Below are 19,988 nucleotides of genomic sequence, written 5' to 3'. Positions count from 1 at the left end.
CCCTGTACAGGGGTATGTTGAATTGCTGAAATTATCGGTCATCATAAACACCTGGTAAAGGTACCAAATAAGCAGAAAGTGAAGAGTACAAAAACACCAAAGAGAGACAAGAAAGAGAAAACAATAAATCCTGACATAAGTATATATATTCCTAAATCCAGAAAGAAGCTTTAGCCGGGATTTTTACTAGAGGAATATTAGCACACTTACTTTTAAATGCTGGATACATGGGAACAATGTTTGTAATGAGGAATGCATCATATTTGGCATCTGAAGAGGAACTCAATTCTAAAAATACAAAATACGAGTTTAAAATGCAAAATAGTATATTTTCACAAAATGTATACAATTATAAAAGCTGCTAAAATATAAAAAAGTTGACAACATCTTAATAACGATTCAAGATATAAAACACCCCCCCCCCACACTTTAAGCTTGATCTAAGCATATATTATACCATTGTATGTCAAAACTGCCCCATTTTTATATGAAGTTAAAAAGCACCAAATTTACCATAATCGCTTGCTCTTATCACACCCTTTCTCTTCCCCCCTTCTTTCTGTACCATAGACAAACATGAGCATTTAGTTTTAACATATGCCTTTTATGTTTTAAAGCTCAGCTCCAGTTTAGAATTAAAATAGAGAATTGGAGCAAAACTAAAATAATGCCCTCCAGCAGAAAATCTTTTTACATTTTTCAAAGAATTCAACTGATCTGTGAGGCTACTCATGTATAAAACACTTAAGAATGAACTTCTCCTATTTGCACCCCTTTGGTCTGCTTACCACACCAATGGAAGTGTTGGTATATCTGTTTAATAAATACAACAAACACGTCCGATATGATTGAGTAGTTTAGAAAAGGACACTGGTCAGAGATGCCATCATTTTTTTTGCACTTGAAGGTCCTTTAAAGGAATACAACATGTAGCAACATGCTGTATTACACATTGCCCTTAAGAGTTGGAACTAAACCCGTGAGATTCACCTATTTGCATTTTATCGAACGGCGGCCTGTGCGGGAGTTCATTCATCTTCGGCACACACAAGGGAAGCCAGAATTGCAGGGATTCCCTGACAACCAAAGCCGATACTGCGCAGCTCAGCTTTGCTGCCAAAAACCTGGAGCGATCAGGCAGGTCAGACACATTATTTCAGAAGGGACATCGCCTGTCCATTTCAGAAATAATGACCTGACTGTTGGCACATTAGTAGAACTGGAACTTCTAGTCCACTTAAAACAGTGCTGTAGGGCTTGTGGGGAACATGAGAAACTGGAGTCGAAGTAAAATAGTGGACACCTGTAGTGGCCAATCAGGTTTAACTTTTTGTAGTCCTAATAGCCGGTAATATTCCCGTCAAGGCCCCCCTGCTGCTTAGGCTTTAAATCCATGCTTTCCAAAGAAGAGAGAGTCTGCATCTCCTCCTATCCAATGTAAAGGAACAGCGGCTGCCACCAGAAGAATCCCCAACTGCCACAGAGAGGTAGGTGGCCTGGGGCCCTTTCAATTGAGTTGTTATAGTACTTTGAGGCAATTTAAATAAACTTTTCTCATCACCAGCCACATTAGTGTTCCTGGAACTTTCTTCTCATAGTCACTTTGTGGACTACAAATACTCCTTTCCAGGGTTTGAGTGCTTCAACTGTAACCAAAGGCCCCAACACAAGACACAATGGGCCTGATTAATTAAAACTTCACAAGACTGGAGAAGATAGACTATCATGGAAGATCCTGGGTAATCCAGCAAATCTGAATTGGATTTCCTAAAAATTGTTATTGCTTGACAAATTACTTTGGTCCTGGAGAGCTTTAATAAATCAGGCCTGTACTACCACTGGCCATTGGGATTAGACAATTGTCTTAGTCTGGTATTGATTCATTTGTTGCACTCTATTGGTATTTATTATGTTTTGTATTACTGAAATATTTTTACAGCATTGCTTCCTTTTTCCTGCCTGATGCATTAGAGGCTTCTTTCAGGTCATATTGGGAGAAGAAAACAGCCTTGTTATATAAATTTTGAGAATTATTGATTTAAAATTGTATATTACTCATTTTCACTCTTTCAGGGCTCATTACCCTTATTTTTGTCAGGGTTACGGGGGTCCAGGTTTCTGGGCAAGCATAGCAATAAAGGATAGAAGACAAAAAGATTCAGCCGTTACATTTAGAAGAGATTCCAAGCCCTATATTCAAAGTATCTGATCGGTCTGTATGGGTAACTATACAGCTTTTATAAAAGCATGCCTCAACATGAGTTAAAAAAATGTATCGCACATTACCCCTATGATGAAACTTATGTTTGTACAAACACAACATTTTACATTTCTTAATCAGCCTGTAGCCTTTCACACAGAGATTCAGATAAAATTCAAGGTTGTCCAAGTTCTATCGCAGCAACACCGACACCAACAATTATTATGCCATGTTTTCCCCTCCTTGTGCATGCCACCAGTAATAAATTAAAACACACAGATCACGATGCTGCAACTCACGGGGTGGGAAGAGGAATCCATAGGACATCTGTTTATCAGCTTTGTAAGCAGAACAGCTTTGGCTGTGGCCAGCAGAAATGCGTGGGTCCAGTCTTACACAATTCGAGAGATAGTCTGGGATGCCAAATAATTCAGCCTGAAAGAAATCATATGAAACGATAAATGTCTCATGCAGTTTATATTTTAAGAATAGGCAAGAATAAAACCTGCATTGCAAAAAAGATGGCGGGAGAATTAATGTTTGCTTCCGATTGGTTGCTAATGGTTATGATGGAGAGGTTTGTGGCATTTTGGTTTACCTCTATATCATTAGGCAACAGTAAAGTGAGCTAGACCTGGCCAGTATGGCACCAAAGTTCCACTTTTAAAAATTTGTGATCAGGCAGGTCGTTATTGCAGAAAGAGCCAGTCTATGTTTCTTCTGCAATAATTCCTCCTACCCTACTGTTTGAATCAGGGAACTGTCAAGGATACCCAGCAATCTTGGCTTTCAATCCCTGTGCCAGGACTGAATTACCTACAGAGCTCCTACACCAAAGATATGTCACCCTGGCCCATCCAACCAAGATGGCAGAAGATTAGAATGGCGAAGAGAAGAAGGATGGCAGTGCCCATGACAGAACACAGACAGGCGAGTATCCCCAGGGTTTAGTTCTGCAATAAAGTGAGCTTGACCTGGTCAGTATGTTTTAAAAGCTAATTTCTAAGCAAACCACTAAAATCACAGATATAAAACAGTGATTTCACCTGCTAAAGGTAGTTGCATTTCTGTGCATCTATTCCCAAGTCTTACACAACCCTGTCATAGAGTATAGCCAGTAGGATGACATTGCTGACAGTTGGGGTCAAATTCACATACTTATGGGCTGCATTCATTTGTGTCTTTTAGACTAAAGTTCAACTTCAAAAGGAATGGAAAAATTATTCCTTTTTGGATATGGGACAGAAACATAGGGGGCTCTATTTATAAAACCAGGAATCAGACATTACCTCAAAGATTCCTGTGTGGGAATCTTCCAGGTCCATGTGCTTTAATGGCAGTAACTGATTCCTAGGAGGAAATGTTTAAAAAAAAAAAAAAAAAAAAAAAAAGCACAAGGGGTTGTCAAGCGCTCTGCCTCTCTTTATAAAAATTCACTCTGTTCCAGTGACCATTGTTATCCACACTTCTTATAATGGAAGTTTGTATTATGGATAGACTTTGAATCAAATATTTGGGCAGATATTCAATAATACAATGGCCTAAAAAAAAACTATTTTGTGTTTAGAAAAGTATAAAAAGGTGAAAAAAAGGTAGTCACTTGTTCTAATGACAGGTGTATGAGGGTTTGTTCCTAAATGCTTGCTGTAGCTACAGGACAGTAAATTAAGGAGATACTTGGATATAAACATTTGTCCCAGATTTACTGGCCCTTTAATCTTTTAGAGAACCAAAATAAGGGGTTATAACAAGACAGCTTTATTCACTTGTGAACTTAGCAGGGGGATTCACCAATACTCCCCGATTTCTAAATCTCATTTCAAATGGTAAAATAGATTCCTGGGAAATCCCCCACAACACTTGACCATTTAATTCCAACTTTCTGGGGTCAGGAAAGAAAATTGTTACTGCTATTAGTAGTATGTTTTTCCATAATGAGTTCCTTGCAGTCATTTGAAATTCACTGACTATTGCTGAGCACTGGTGTTGTGCTATAAAGGCAGCATGACCGGCACATTCTGCTGGCACCCTCTGTGACAGGCAGTAAGAGGGAGGGATGGTACGGGAGAACTTCCTGAACTTGGCATACTGCATTGCCATTTTCTTTATATTGGCCTAGAGTTCTGTTATACACCTTTAACCGTTAATGAGATGCCCTACATGTCATGTCCAAACAAACTTATTTTTATTCTCTTCTACATACTTTCTAGTAAATGGAATCTAGGTGACTCTTTAGCTACTTTTTTGTAGACTCCAACCTTTCTGTTCCCTCCAGCTGGACACCACCACCTACCCTCTCTCAAGCTCTCACTTCCAAAGCCACACAAAAAGACAGGATAGGAGACAGTAAAAGGAGAACTATCTGTTCCTCTTTCTCCTTTGTACACAAGTTCTGAGCCATGATGCAGCTTACGCTATTTTATTTTACAGGTACTCTGGCTCTTAGAAAGTACTTTTTTGAGTTGAAAGTACTTTTACACAAATAGGACTTTAAAAATGTCCAAAAAAATTTCAAAAAAGTGTTAAATGAACACGGACACATTATTTCAGCTATGAAAAAAAGCAGAGGAACTCTGGTCAGAGAATCTCTACACTTGAGTTTTTGAATCTTGTCCTAGGGTACCATAAGGCAGTGGTCCCCAACCATTTGGAGACCATCATGGAAATGTACTGACCTGCTTTGATATGGTGTACGATGTCCACAGTGGCATCATCAAGCTCTCACTGTAACCGCTCACAAAATCACTGTGATGTAATACACTGTACTTGGTCTTAAATAACACGGCTGGTCTCCCGTATAATGGGTTTTTTTCTGGAAAAGAAATGTAGGACAACTTTGAGTATATTCAACTTGCCTCACCATGTACCAATCACTACAAATGCATCTACAGAATTTTGGATGAAGTTTCACATTTATTTATTCATTCACTGTTCCTTGAAATTATGGGTTGCAGCCACAACTACTGGGAATCATTATTTGGTCATGGATAAATCTAACCTATTTAAAAAATGTTAGGAACCACCAATCAGTTCTACTTTATTGACCTTGTCCTTGAAAAGATAGAACTATTGATGTGATGATTTTTAAGAAAGTAATCTTATTCCCCCCACCACATAAAGTCTGGAAAATATTAATGTTTCATATACAGCGCATACATGCTTAGAAATCCACCAGAACGTAGGAACTCAGACATCCAATGGGAGAGTGATGGCTGATCAAATCAAATGACAGCCAGTTAGACAAAAGAGAAATGTAAATAGTCTGAACATTGAACTAAATACATAGCTAGACAGAACTTAGCCAAAATACTGCACAAAGCTGGCAAATATCTGCAAATAAAAACAGAAAACACAAATATATATTTGAATACCATATAGTAATGATCACTAAAGTATATGTAATCCACTAACAAGGAACATCTCTTATTTTCCCCTTTATTGTTCTGGTATATACCATACATCAGTATGTATCCGCCAGGGTTCCTCCAGAGGTTGCTAGGGGTTCCTAGCAGAGAGATTTGTGTATCTCAGGTCAGTTTAACCGACACCAATGGTTTACTGGTTTAATAGCTTTTGTTATTTGTAAGGGTGGCATTTCTCCCACTGGCCAGCAATGTAAGAGACATTCTTCCCAATGACCACTGTGCTAAGGTACTGTGATATAGTACATATAGAAGGGGTTGGCTGAGGACCCCGAAAGTTATCTCAAGGGTTCCCCGAGTTAAAAAGGCTGCTATACTACATTTAAAATATACCCATTTATGAGCCGTCATCAGCTTTGTCCATTACTTTCTGTGGCCTACAGACCACCCACTAGGTTATGTAGATGACAAGAGGGGGAGAAGTTCTGTATTTTGGACACAGGATCCTCTATAGAGGATGCTCCTCTATAGATACAATACAGTCTGTGTAGTACAGAAAGTATGTTAGGATTACAGAACAGCCTTCCTCTCATCTCCTTAACATAGTGGTCAGTAGTCAGTAACCATTTCCTCTAAGTCTAAGCCAATACTTCTCAATCATGGTTCCTCCAGAGGCCGTTATTTTTTCCTAGAGCAAGGAGCAATTTAAACCACTTGGTTTGGTTTAACTGACACCAATGTTTTTTTTTTGGCTCTAAAGACGACATTCTTCCTACTGGACAGCAGTGTAGGAGGCATTGTACTGACCACCAAGCTATTGTAATGTGAGCTGTGTGTATAGTAACTATAGTAAGAGTTGCCCAAGACCTACAATATGTTACATGTTTCTTCTTGGGTTAGATTCTCTATATAGTCCTGCTTAAATTCTGCAGCCATGAAATGTAAAGGGTTATCAGCCATTTTTTGAGGACATTACCATTATGTACAATAAATATGAATTGTAGAGCTAAACCACAAGTATGCGACACGTTCATTATGTTTTTTAAATCCAAGAGACAGAAAAAAAATGGTTGAACATCACATCATTGTCATCATCATAAGTTTTAGGCAGTGATACCCTTTACCCAACCAGCCTGTTATGCTTTTTTATGAAAATTATATGGCCTAATGACATATCTGGGGGTCTGTGCTATACCGCTCCAACATCTGCTTATATATTTTTCTTTCCTAAATCAAGCAGAAACATTGATTGTAACTAGAAGTCTTTCTCCAGGAAGATAAAGTTGACCTAAATAATAGTCTCGAAAACAGCGGTCACCAGGACAAACAGTAGCAAATCCCCCCAACAGAAAAATCCTGAACATGACATGACTTTTTTCCCATAAAAAATGAGCATAGTGCTTATGCTAATTAAATGTATTGAAGCAAGAATTTCATAAGCTCAAATAAAATAATGTTGTCAGCTAATCTGTTCATTTTGCATATATTACTGAAACAGATTGCAGTTGCACCTGGCCATGTGGAAGTTTATGATTTTTTACAATGCATATTCTATACAGTTAATGATCTGAATAAATGCCATCTAAATGTTAATTTAAAGCTAGCAGGATGGGAGTGTGAGATCTGGAAGCATGAAAGAAATTGAAATGAATCATATTATTATATTTAAATATTAAGGGCATACTGGTAAGCACAATGTAATGATATTACTGGAGAATAGTTCATTAAGACATTAGAGGGATTCTATATCTTCCAAATTGGTGGATGAGGACTTTTCTTTAATCCTCCCTGACTACAACGAGTGGTTTATTCAGATGTTAAAAATCATTTTAGAACAATCAGCTGATATAGAGATTAGGGCAGCTAAAGTTATACACAAATCTTGGCTTTTCCAAGCTCAAGTCAAGCTAGTCTCCCTTACTTCCCACCATAATGATCGATGAGTTTGCCCATTATATTTAAGGGCCAACACGAACGTTGGGTAGACAAAAGGGATAGGATCAAGTACAAATACCAGTGTTCATGCCAATGCTTTTAGTCTTCTATAGCAGAAAGACATAGTGGCTCAGTAAGAAACAGTGCACTCCAGCATTTTGGGGGCTCTGAAGCCATGGAGGAACTGAATAACTATAAAATTAAAGGCAAGTACAGCTTGGTTATTTAAGCCTTCAGTCACATGGCCTACTCTCCTCCAAATCCCTTATAAATAACCACCATTAAAAAGCAATGGACACCTGACAAATGAAATATCCTTAATTAGGAAAATAGGTACATCTCACAAAATATGGGGCAAATCTACCCAATCTGGCTACAAACAACAATATTACTATGGCATAAAGAAGACAATAAAACAGAACAGGATACAGCTTAAGGCAATAAAAACAATACTTGTAACGTGCATCAGATGAAGTGTAATGTCTTTATACCCAATATTTCCCCATTATTTATTATTAAGGAAACGTGAAATAAACTGGAGTCTAGGTTTCATACAAGGCACCATGAATATGATAAATTATTCTCCAGGAAATTCAAAATGATGGACAGAATAGTAGTATTGTTATATGTGATCCAAAAAATGCATAAAAATGGTGTTAGGGGTGTTTGAGATGTTTAAGAGCTGGACAGCCATGTCCCACTTCAAAGGCTCACCAGCTCCACTTGTCATTGCCATTCCTGAGGACTCTTGCTGGTGTTCCCACGAAGAAGTACTTAAAGTTGCCTCTTCTGAGCTGCCACTTAACCTTTCTAAGAACGCAGGCCCTGCAATGCCATCCTCAGTGAGCAAGCCTTTTATTGTTGAGAGAAACACGATATAATGATTCTTTATTTATCGGCCACATTGATATACAGCAAATGACACAGAAGGACAGACACAAAAGATTTCCTTTTTCCCCATCCTAAGGACAAAGGGATATGATTTCCCAGATGCAGCAGTTTTCTATCCAGCTGTCTCTTTCAGCTGGTTTCTCAGTTGCACCGCTGGACAAATCACCCTTCTAGACGTATGTTTGACAAGAGCAGGTTAAATCTACACAAATATTAGATAGACAAACCTGAGTTCCTTGGCAGCACCTCCTTAATTTCATTGCTAAGCTCGTCTACTGCCACATCTGTTAATACAAACAAATACAAGTATTACTACAGCTTTTGATGACAACAGATCCCTGCGAGCTTCAAAATGTGTTTATTTAAAAGGATAACTAAACCTATGAACAAACATTTATATATTGCACCTCACAAGTCTTTAAATGGTGGCTGCAGGTAGCCGTTTAATTTTTAGGCTAGGATCATTTTCAGCAAACAGCTATTGATCCAGCCAGCAGTTCCATGCCCTTTCTCTAAGCTTATCTGGAAACATGAAACAAAATTTTCTTCCTCCCGTTATCTAGAATCACCCAACTCCCATATAATAGAACCAAGGCAGATTTAATTGAAGACAAGCCTGGGTGACAACCATGGCTCCCATCATAGACATGGAGGAGTGATCCTAGCCACCCAGGGATAGAAAGTGCGTTATTGGAGGGATTACCAGGTGAAAAATGAAGACAAAAACGGATACACCCACCTAACTTAAGGTGTTAAGTGGCACTATATTATTTTTTTTTTTTGTTTCAGTTACACTTTAATATTTTATAGGACATCAGAAGGTATCTATGCTATGAGGTTTAGCTCTTTAACCAGTTCTTTACATGTGTCCTACATCTACCTAAAAGAAAACATTGTTTTTGTTTTACCCTTCAAAATTGTATGTTAATGTGATAAGGAAGCAAAGCCACATGCCTTCAAGCCTCTGAAATTGTACTATTCTGGGTCCTGGCACATGAAGGGCAATGCAGGTATCTAGTACTAGTGTTATTACATTATTTAGTACAAAGATAGATCAACAAGAGCTGGACAATGTGCAGCTCTGAAGTATTTACCACGCGTGCATAGACAAATGTGCCTACTACAGGTTGCCATTGTGAACCCATGCCCACAGGATCCTGTTGCATAAATCAGCCTACAGCATCCCATCAGAGAAACCAGCCTACAGGATCCGGTTATAGAAACCAATGTACATGCTCTACTTGTGGAAACCAACCCTAAAATAGAAACATTGATGGCAAATACCATATAAGAAGCTCAAATCAAATTTTAAACAGTCTACATTTAGGAATTTGTACCCCTAGCTAACTAAAAAGCCTGTCCGAATTGCTTTATGCTCAGAAACCATTTTGCTCCATCAAGCTATGAAAAAAAAAATAAAAAATATAACTGCCAAGAAATTTTCATGGAATCGCCTTGGTCTTCACCAATTACAATTTGTTTTTGAGAAATCTTTGCTGTGAGTAGGAATGAGCGAGCGAGATTTTAAAACTCGATCTTGCGGCGAATTCAGCCGTTCTTGCTTACGGAATTTTAAGTGAGAGCGGCTGATGGTAATTCACCAATCGAGGTCGAATTAAAAAAAAATTTAGGTCTGCAATCCGCAGTGCCGGGAATAACACATCTTCCCAATGAATGTGGCCCGAGGCAGCAGCATTCATTGAGAATATCCCCGGGACTGGAGGTTAATAAACCTCCAGTGCCCCGGGGATCGCAAACAGGAGGATTCCCTGTGAATCCTCTTGTTAAAATTTCCTAGATCTTCCGATGGTTTTGCGAAATCGGTTTGCCGAAATTTCCAGAAACCATCTGAAATTCGAGGAAATTTTTACGAGAAAGCCAGAGGCATTCTTGCTCATCTCTAGCTGTGATCTAGAAGATAAAAAGAGGGTTTCAAGAACTGCACTGAAAGCTTTTTAATGCCTTGGAAAGGTTTCAGACCATTCCATTGCCGATTACACTGCACAGACCATTCCATTGCCAATTACACAACAGATTTTTTTCCTTCTGAGCAGCATATCAGTATCACAGAAAATTAATGGACATGAGGTCTTCTAGTGTCTGCCATCTGATATAGTATTACAAGCTCATGAACTGATCATAGAAACATGGAGTTTTAACAGGACTTGATCGAAAGATTTTCTAATTGTGACTGCAAACCATAACATTATATTCAATTGACAAAAAAGGACATTATCTATTGATAAAAAGGCACATAATATTGCAAGGTTGCATTAATAACCGTGCTAACATGACCCAATACCCAAAGAAACAGAAGTCATGAAAATTCTAAAAATATAATCCCAACACCCAACATTGACACAGCACAGTACATATTCACAAAGAAAAAGGACTAATATCCAGAACAAGACACAGCTACATGTTCTTTATATTAGAAGTTTGTATTATGGATAGACTTTGAATCGAATATATGGGCAGATATCATTCAAAGATAAATGAATTGAAGGCTAAGATGTCTATGAGGCTCTAGAACCCTAGGGTTCATGCAAAAGTTGCTAGGGGTTCTTTGAGCAATAAGCAAGTTGCATCTCTCAGCTCAGTTTAACTGACACCAATGATCTTTTTGGCAATCTGTAAGGGTGACATTCTGGCCAGCAATGCAAGAGACATTCTTCCTACTGACCACTACACTAATGTACTGTGAGCTGTGTATAAATAGTAAATATAGCGGGGGTTCCCTAAAGACCGGAAAGTTATTTGCAGGGGTTCTCCCATGTTAAAAAGTTGGAGAATACTCTTCTCTATTTGTTCTGCATGTGATAAAGGTGGTTTTGATTTCTGGGATACTCATCTTTGTCAGATTTATCCATCATTCTGGATAGCCAAATATGTTGTAGAGCACATAACCCACCACTAAGAATTGTCAAGCATCCCGACATCCCACATTTCTAAAACTGAATGCTTTTGAGTAAATAATTAATACTTTTTTTTTTGAATAACTAATATCTAATTAACTGGACAGCTGAAACCCTCATCGATATCTAGGCAATTCATTATTACATATATCTAAAAAAGGTATAAAAAAAGAGAAAAGAGAAACTATAGAAATACATTGGCCTTACCATCTGCTGCTTTGATATAAAGCCTTTTATTCAGTTCTTCTGCCTTATTCTTCATAGTGAAAAAGAAAAAAAAAACGCACATTAAAATGTATATAATTTTTTTGCATAAATTGTTTTTAACACACTAAAATATAAAGTTAATTAGATCAGCATTGTCAGAAAATTGTAAAAGTTGATTCTTATAGATTTGTGTGTTCATACAATTTCAGGTAAAAAGTGTCTGCTAAGTTCGAAAATGACTGAAGCAGCAAATAAATAAAAAAAATGCTTTAAACATATTTATATAGCTGTAACACTGTAAAAAAATGCTTTCTATGACAAATATTCATAAAACTTGCCTACTTGAGTGAACATTTTGAGGCTGCAGTCAATAGGTTTATTGGTCTAAGCTTGCCACACAACAAGGCAACTTTCAAACAATTTTGCCTCAGTTGGAACGGATACGTCCAAGATGATTGTAACAAATGATGGAGGCAAGGATATAGAGAATTGTCCTATTGTATGGGTCTTTAAAAAAACACCTTGGGAATGGCAACTTTCCCATTTTACCCCAAAGTTACCCTTTAAAATCTTTACACTATTTATACACTAAATATTCAACTAAACAACATCTCAGTCTTCACATACGTGATCTGCGTCTTGAAACAATATTTTTTGATAAAACGTTTTTACCTGAACGTCACATGAACATCCCAGCTCTTCATTTACAGTGGCTGGAGACACAACAACTGCTACTGGTTTGGAGGCTTCATCTGGCATTGCTGGCTTGTGAGTTGGTGCTTTTAAAAGGTGATTTAAGCTTCCATGGGTTCCATTGTTGGGGGAAGGTTTTAATCCAAGAAGGTCTAAGCATAGAGAACACAAAGATGACTAAATTAACTGTGAAGAGAGTACTATATACATGTGTAAATGGGACAAACCGTAATGTGTATGGGCAAAACTTTAAATTATCATTTTTGATATGACAAGGAAGGGTCATTGTTTTTTCCCTGATTGTCCTGTTGGAGAGATTTCCTTTTATTTAACTTCCTGGAGATTTAGGAAGAAGTCTGTAAAAGTAAGAGAATGGCTTCCTTAGATGGTCACCAGAACAAGTAACACCTTTGAAAGACTTGCCATCATTTATCGTTATGGTGGCACAGCCAGTCGGGTCTGGCGTCGTCCCAGTATCCGTCTTCGGGCCGGCGCTCCAGCCTCCACCATCATCTTCTCTTCTTCTGGGTTCTTCTTACTATGTCACCCGACCCAGGTGCAAGATTGGGTGACGTAATAGGGGGAAGGGTTCCTTCTGCGCATGCCCAAAGTGCTCGAGCATGTGCAGAAGGAGCAGAAGCAGAGCATGTGCAGGAGGAGAAAAACACACAGAATTTATACTTACCAAATAAAGGGTTGTCTACCTTTTTATGTAAAGTGAAAATTATGGGTTTAGGTACGCTTTAAGTCTGTCTCAGGATTGAGCAACCCAAGCAGCTCCTAGAGACTGGCCCCTTGCCAGCTGCTCAGTCACTCGTACCATAGCATTGGTTCTTACAGAACCAGCATCTGCACATCAGACAGCACTATGCATTGTCTATGGGGCTGATGCCAGGAAAAGCTGCATGAAAACAGCTCCCCAGAGGTAGTGGAAGGCCATTAGGAAGAGGTAAACACAGTGCAACCTCATGGTTAGTGTGAAAATACCCTTATGAGGGACTATAGAAAATTTTAGAGGAGGAGTTTAACATACAACAATGGTGGGAATACCCCATTTTAACACCATTGCAGAAATAATATCAGGTCTTGCCGCTAGAGCCTTATCAGGCTAATTCAAGGCTCAATGAATGTTTTTAAGTACCATGGTAAATTATAACATTTCATCCTATTACCCAATTATAAAAAAATTAATAAACAAAACTGTAGGAAAGTTACTTACCACACATGACATTGTACAACTCTATATTTTCAAATGGCGGTACTTTGGACTTGTATTTGAAGTTAGGTCCATGGGCAACAAAGACCGTCTTAAGAAAAAAATAAAATTATTATTTAATAGCAAATCCGTTTCATAATTAACATAAGGGTAATTTGTGAGTGCCACAACATTTTGTTTTGCTATACCTGCATGCTTGTGATCTTGTTGTCATAGCCATGATCTCCTTGGAAAACACATCCTTTGGGTGTCTTCTTATAGACATCTACAGGTTTTCTGTGTAAAGAGTTCAAAAGTTTGAGCATGAGGAATGCATGTACATTACTGACAAGTGCTGACATTGTGGCTCTGAAAATAGTCAATGCAGGGACTACCTTCACTTTTGTTTTTAAATTACTTATAGATCCTGTTGGTGATGAGAATATCTTCTTTGAAGTCCAGTTCATTATCTACTTTTAGGATCATTTTCCTCAAATGGGAAGAGCCTGTAAGAGTAGGTGTTAAGGAGATCAGTGATCCAGCACATAAATACCTGGTTAGGATGACCAGTCTCCTCAACAGGAAATGCTGCCATTCATTTATTTCAGACCCGTGTGCTGCCATGGGCTCATCTTCGGTCTCAAACTGTCCCATTTAAGTGAACGAGAGTGACTGGAAACCATCTTTTGCACACGGCCGTGCCAGATAACAGCATGATTTTTAAAAGTAACATGTTGCTTTTGATGACCCTGTTCTTGTTTGAAGATTTTTCTGCAGCAATTCAGGTTATCAACAATGAGGCTTTGTCACCCCAGGGTGCACCTAGGAATTGATAATTGTGCATTGTCACACTTGAGGTTTGATAGAGCCCTACCAGTTACCGGGCAGCATTTACTACACCATAAATTACACCATACGGCAAGTACTTCGTACCTAGATCCTGTTGGTGAGGAGAACATCTTTTATGAAGCTTAGAGATTCCGTCACCCATTTATGGGATTTCTTGCCCACTTCCTTTAACCTATGCCTATATATTTTTTGTTTTTTTTTATGAAGATCTACTAATCTAAATGTTGTGGGGGACTGCTAATTTAAATGCTAGCCTGGCAGTCCTTTGACTCCGACATCGGTGGCCATAAACTTGTCTAGATCATGCAATTGGAAGAGGCTATGCCACTTAGACAGGGAAAAGGATCCCACTTCTTAAGAAGCGGGGAAGAGAAAATACTCTCTAGACTTAGATCTCATAATTGAATTAAAAAAATGCAATGAAAACATATACAATTCATCAAGTAGAAGTCACAAACAACACAGTAGTTGCACAATCTTTAAATTAGCTGCTGGACAAACTACTTGGCCAATGTCAGAAGTATTGCTGATGGAGCCGTTGAGTTTAAATAGCAGAAGCCCATTTATCAAACCACAAGATTAACAAATAATAGGATTAATAACAATTATCGAGTGGTTTTCCTTTGGCTACTCACCTTGCTACATGCCATCTCCTGTCAACCAACAGATGAACATCTTCTATCCTTCTGTTATTGGCATAGTGAAGTCTCTTTGGAAGGTGTTGTTTCAGGTAGGCTTTAAAGTGTTGGTCTGGTTTTTTGCACTGCAAAATAATAGAAACAATCACTGTTAATAATAATTACACATTTCTACGCAGGAAATGCAAAGTTCTATCCCTTTCATAATGGACCTAAACTGCATTTACAACACAAACTTGTTTTTACATTTGTATGGATTAGGGTAATACATTTTAATACATCACAAAAGCCATGCATCATACAGTATACATTTTCTTCCTGTTGCAGGGGTGAAATGGGAGAAAATCTTTCTCAAAGTGAATGGGAATTTCCATCTTAGTTGTTGGTAAACAAGTGTCATCATTTTGATTGGCAGCTTTGTAACTGCTGTGGGGGGTTCTGATGGCCATCATCATGAATTGAAAAAGTAATAGGAAATCCAACATTGTGTGGGAACAGAACAGAAATCTTCCATTTTGGCCACTGGTGGCAACTGCTCAAGGAAGCGATTTCTCTCAATTTGGAAAGACTTCCTTTTATCACCTGTTGTGTCTTAAGTACAGAAGCAAACGGAGAACAGAAAACACACCAAAAATAGAGTTTCAACGCTGTCTATTTTAGCTAAAAGCAAAAATTTTACATTCAAGATATACAAATAAAGGGCATCTTGTGTCCCATTCTGGAATTTTCAATTTTGCTTCCTGTACCAGAGACACAACAAGAAAGGATAGAAGTGTCTACAAAGTAAGTCAGATTTCCCCTTTGGACATATGTCACTGGAATAGGTGTCCTCATTGAAATTTTTATCCTCACCTCTTGTCTGGTAATAACTAACATTCTGGATTCCGCATCCATTTTTGTCTCAGGGCCACTGGAATAAATAAGAGTAAATCTCTCCAGCAAGGGTGCAATAAAATCTTGGAAGGATTCAGACACTTGCTATATATACATTATGGACAATAATATCTGGTAACTATATTCTACGACATATCCTGTATTAAATGTTTACATACTGCCACTGTTGGGGTAAAAATGTTTTTTATGCCCCTCTTTAGGAGTTTTTCCTACGTTTTAGATTTAGTGAAACATTTTTTCATGGTTTACTAAATGTAATGCTTACCGTAAGATTTGCAACAACTACTTTGGGATCATCTAGAAGAAAAAGGGAAAAAACGCTTAATACAAAAAACACCAAAAGCAGAACCATGACTTGAATTATCTCACTGCACACTTCATAATCCATCATCATTCTATACTTCTTCCATCTATTTCTTAAAGCGGGGATCCAGCTGTTATAAAAGGCACATTAGGGCAGCTCTGTATTTATTATTATAACCCTAAAGCCCACAGATATTTTATAAGGTATAAGGACTGGGGTGCAAACAAATGAGGAGGTTGCTATGTTTGCTCATTACATATGTAGGCTCTTCTCCCCCCCTCCCCCCTTGGAGTGCTACATAATAATTGTGATTCAAGTTACAACCAAGCCTTGCAGTCTGCACTGTTTCTAAGACCATATCAGGTTCAGCCCAGAGATGGGAGGGGGCCCGAGAAATATATATATATTTACCATAACAGAATACAACCAGTTCAGATAAATGGCCACTCTTGTGATTTTTAGCACAAGTTTATGGTACCATTTCCAGTAAGATTCTATTTTCAATGCATTTGTTGGATGATATTACAATGCATTGAAAATGGAAAGTTTTACTTACCCCTATTCTCAATGTTTCTAGCACAGACATGACAGTACACACGTTTGTCTCTCTGATATTGACCACCTCTACTGCCATAAGAATGAGTATTGTGTGTCCCAGATATTTTTTTCTTCTTTTTGTTTCCTAGTGGATTGGGGCAACATTGACCTGGAAGAGGAAGTGCCTGCTTATATATTCTGCCTCTCCAGGATCACAATCATTTCATGTTAGTTCTAATGGAAGGTGTGTACTGTCATGAATTATAAGAGAAAATCCTACATTTTCCCCTGAAGCATTGTGAATATACAGTGTCATCGGAACATGGCAGCAGATGCGTATGCAATGGAACCTCAGCCCCTAGAGCTTATCTAGTAAATTCAAACCGTCCCTTAAGTCATCATCACTTCTCCCGGAAGATGGAGAGAATATGGCAATAGGCTGAGAGTTATCGTTTTGGCAATAGGCTGAGAGTTATCGGTTTTAGTTACTGGAGGTAATGGATGGATTTGTTAGCTCTGGACAGAGGCTTAGAGGTCTGGCAAGATAAGTTGGGAGAGCACATATCCCACGTTTGGAACTCCCATTATAGTACTAAGGAGCTAAATGTGTTTACCTAATTGTAAGTTAACATTAATTTTAGCGGTTCGTCACAAAGTATTAGGATTTTAAATTTCCAGTTTTTTAGCATGAGGAGGCTAATCCAGGACTTTTCAACCAGGGTACCTCTAGATGTTGCTAGGAGGTTGCTAGAGGCAATTTGTGCCCCTCAATTTTATTAACACCAATGATCATTTTGGCTATCTGTAAGTTTCCCATTGGTCAGCAATTTAAGTGGCTTTTTTTCCCCTCGGTCCACCGCATTATTATATTGTAAGCTGTGGATATAGTATAATAATATACTATAATTATATATAAAGTATATAATTATAAAGTAGGGGTTCCCCAAGACCTGAAAGTTATTTCGGGGGTTCCCCAATGGTAAAAAATTGGGTAACACTGGCCTAATCTTTACGTTTGAAAATCATTCAAATAGCTTAAACTACAACCATGAATTACCACAACGTGAATGTATCAACAAATAACATATGATGCTTTATCTCATATTCTCACAACAATCCACCAATTGAAAGGTGATGTATACAATGTGATGAGTGGACTTTATAATACTCAAAATGATTATGTATAGGTCATATACGGCCTCTGTGACAGGCAGCATAATAGTCCCACCACAGACAATGCTGATTATAAATTTGAGGGACAGGTTTAATGCTTTGTGGTCATAAATTCCCTGATCCTAATTCCACAAAATCCATAAATTTACTGGAGATATGCTTTTTTTACCTCCCATGAAACCCAAATGCAAGATCTCCTAATTGGACATCCAAAAACTTATCAGAATTCTTTTCTTCCCCTACTGTAAAATAAATAACAGTTGGATGCAGTCAACATCTCTGGGGATCCTGGTGCCAGGCGTTAAGATAAAGGGAAAACAATGGAAGTTTCCGCCCTTAAGCGTTTACCCAACATTGAAATACCACCATGTAACTCTGATGTAACACAATGTAACACGATGTAACTGCCAACTGGAAACATATCCACCAAAACTGAATAGACACCTAGGCAAGCAGTGAAATATTTCACAGGATAATCTGGTTGTTTCTGTCTGTTATCACAACCTAAGTAACATTATTGATTGTGGGGAGTTCACTGAACTTACGTTTAGGCACGCTGTTTTTAGTTCGCAAACGTCCTAAAGATCCTGGTAAGAAGATAAAATCGTCCACATTGTTCAAATAGGAGGTCAAAAATTCGGTTCTCTCACATGTTGCTTCTTCCATACCTGAAGATAGGATTAGGAAGTATAAAAGTATTATTACTAAACTGTAATATTATTATAACATAGTATTTATATAGCCCCATCATATTACGCAGTGCTGTACAAAATCCACAGTCATTACACGGTCTCTCAAAGGGGCTCACAATCTAAGGCCCCTACCATAGTCATATATCATTAATGTAGTGCAAGGTCAATTTTTGGGGGAGCCAATTAACCTAACTGCATGTTTTTGGGATGTAAGAGGAAACCGGAGTACCCGGAGGAAACCCAGCAAACACGAGGAGAACCTGCAAACTTCATGCAGATAGTGTCCTGGCCGGGATTTGAACCTGGAACCTAGAGCTACAAAGGCCAGAGTGCTGAGCCACCGTGCACCCCACGTATTGATAAAGCGCCAACATATTACACAGCGCTATACATTAAATAGGAGTTGCAAATGACAGATATAAACAATGACACAGGAGGAGGGGAGGACCCTGTCCGAAAGAGCTTACAATTTAAAACACTACATTGTAAAAGAAAAGTAGTTAGGTACATGTTTGACCAGAATTCAACTACTTAGTGGAACATAACTAAGGAGGACACAAATAGTAACAGTCAAAACCACACAGTTGTTCAGAAAACAATGTGGGTGTGCCAATACAATGGTCACAGATAGGGTCCACCACAGTTATGAGGAAGCAGGAACCTGACTCCGTGGCCCTGAATAATTAAAGCTGGAAATGATAGAATATCGTGGTGAGAACATGGGTAATCTAGCAAACCTGGTATGGATTTCTTAAAAAATCGTTTTTCAAGGTTTTTAATCCTGGACCAGATCCATTGCAGTTTTGCTGGATCACCCAGTTTCTCTCCATGTAAAACTATCTTCTTCAGTCTTGCAGAGTTTTATTAAATTAAGTCCATTGGTAAGCATATCAAACATCCACAGAGTGACTACTGCTTCTGTACTGAGAGCAAGGATCCTTACTGGGACTCTCTCTTTGGGAGAGTTCGCAGCCTAGTATCTGGTGGGAAGGCTTAGGCCAACCCGCAGAGAATGAAACCTGTCCGATTTGGGTCGTACAGGTTTTAGGCCCACACAGCTTCGGCTGGGTGGTCTTAGTAGCCAGCCCGTCAGGAGCATTATGGCCCGGGGGGAGAGGGGGGGTCTGGCAAAATCTGGGTGGCCCTTCCTCATTGGAGGAGGGATCACAGTAGCACCCCAGTGCATGTTTTTTGTGGTGTCATTTTGCACATTCACTTTTTTATCGAAGCATGCTGAGAGGAGACAGGTTTTTCTACTTAGGATTTGGTTACTTGGAAAACTAACACTCTGCACGCCTTTTTTTTTTTTTTTTTTTTTTTTTTTGTGTTACTTAAAGCTTTTTAGGTTGGTTTTTAAGGAAATTTCAAGGAAAGAAAAAAAAATGTCATCAAAACCCCTTATACACCTGTACCCCTATATACACCTATCCTACATTGCGCTTAGCAATAAAATAACCCTCTCTTTTCAAGTCTTGATGAAGGCTGATAAAGTCTACTGAAAGA

The 19,988-nt window shown here is 38.4% G+C and overlaps 1 protein-coding gene across 9 annotated transcripts in view; it reads right to left on the bottom strand.

Annotated features, from left to right (window-relative positions):
- ENPP2 (ectonucleotide pyrophosphatase/phosphodiesterase 2) overlaps positions 1 to 19,988 on the bottom strand; it is a 77,891-nt gene that overhangs the window by 12,401 nt on the left and 45,502 nt on the right. For 4 of the 9 annotated variants that reach the window (XM_072410693.1, XM_072410692.1, XM_072410694.1 and 1 more), the window contains 12 exons: positions 18,339 to 18,461; positions 16,045 to 16,076; positions 14,883 to 15,010; positions 13,608 to 13,695; positions 13,423 to 13,510; positions 12,183 to 12,355; positions 11,511 to 11,559; positions 8,616 to 8,672; positions 8,212 to 8,349; positions 4,876 to 5,012; positions 2,500 to 2,635; positions 211 to 288 (listed from right to left, as the gene is read on the bottom strand). In XM_072410693.1, coding sequence (XP_072266794.1) covers positions 211 to 288; positions 2,500 to 2,635; positions 4,876 to 5,012; positions 8,212 to 8,349; positions 8,616 to 8,672; positions 11,511 to 11,559; positions 12,183 to 12,355; positions 13,423 to 13,510; positions 13,608 to 13,695; positions 14,883 to 15,010; positions 16,045 to 16,076; positions 18,339 to 18,461 — 1,227 coding nt within the window. The remainder of the gene's footprint in view (positions 1 to 210; positions 289 to 2,499; positions 2,636 to 4,875; positions 5,013 to 8,211; positions 8,350 to 8,615; positions 8,673 to 11,510; positions 11,560 to 12,182; positions 12,356 to 13,422; positions 13,511 to 13,607; positions 13,696 to 14,882; positions 15,011 to 16,044; positions 16,077 to 18,338; positions 18,462 to 19,988) is intronic. The other 5 variants (XM_072410697.1, XM_072410698.1, XM_072410700.1 and 2 more) reach the window with 2 other exon arrangements.

Source organism: Pyxicephalus adspersus, chromosome 5, assembly GCF_032062135.1.
Source record: "Pyxicephalus adspersus chromosome 5, UCB_Pads_2.0, whole genome shotgun sequence".
Classification (NCBI taxonomy): Eukaryota; Metazoa; Chordata; class Amphibia; order Anura; family Pyxicephalidae; genus Pyxicephalus; species Pyxicephalus adspersus.
This window is presented reverse-complemented; position numbering and strand designations above follow the sequence as displayed.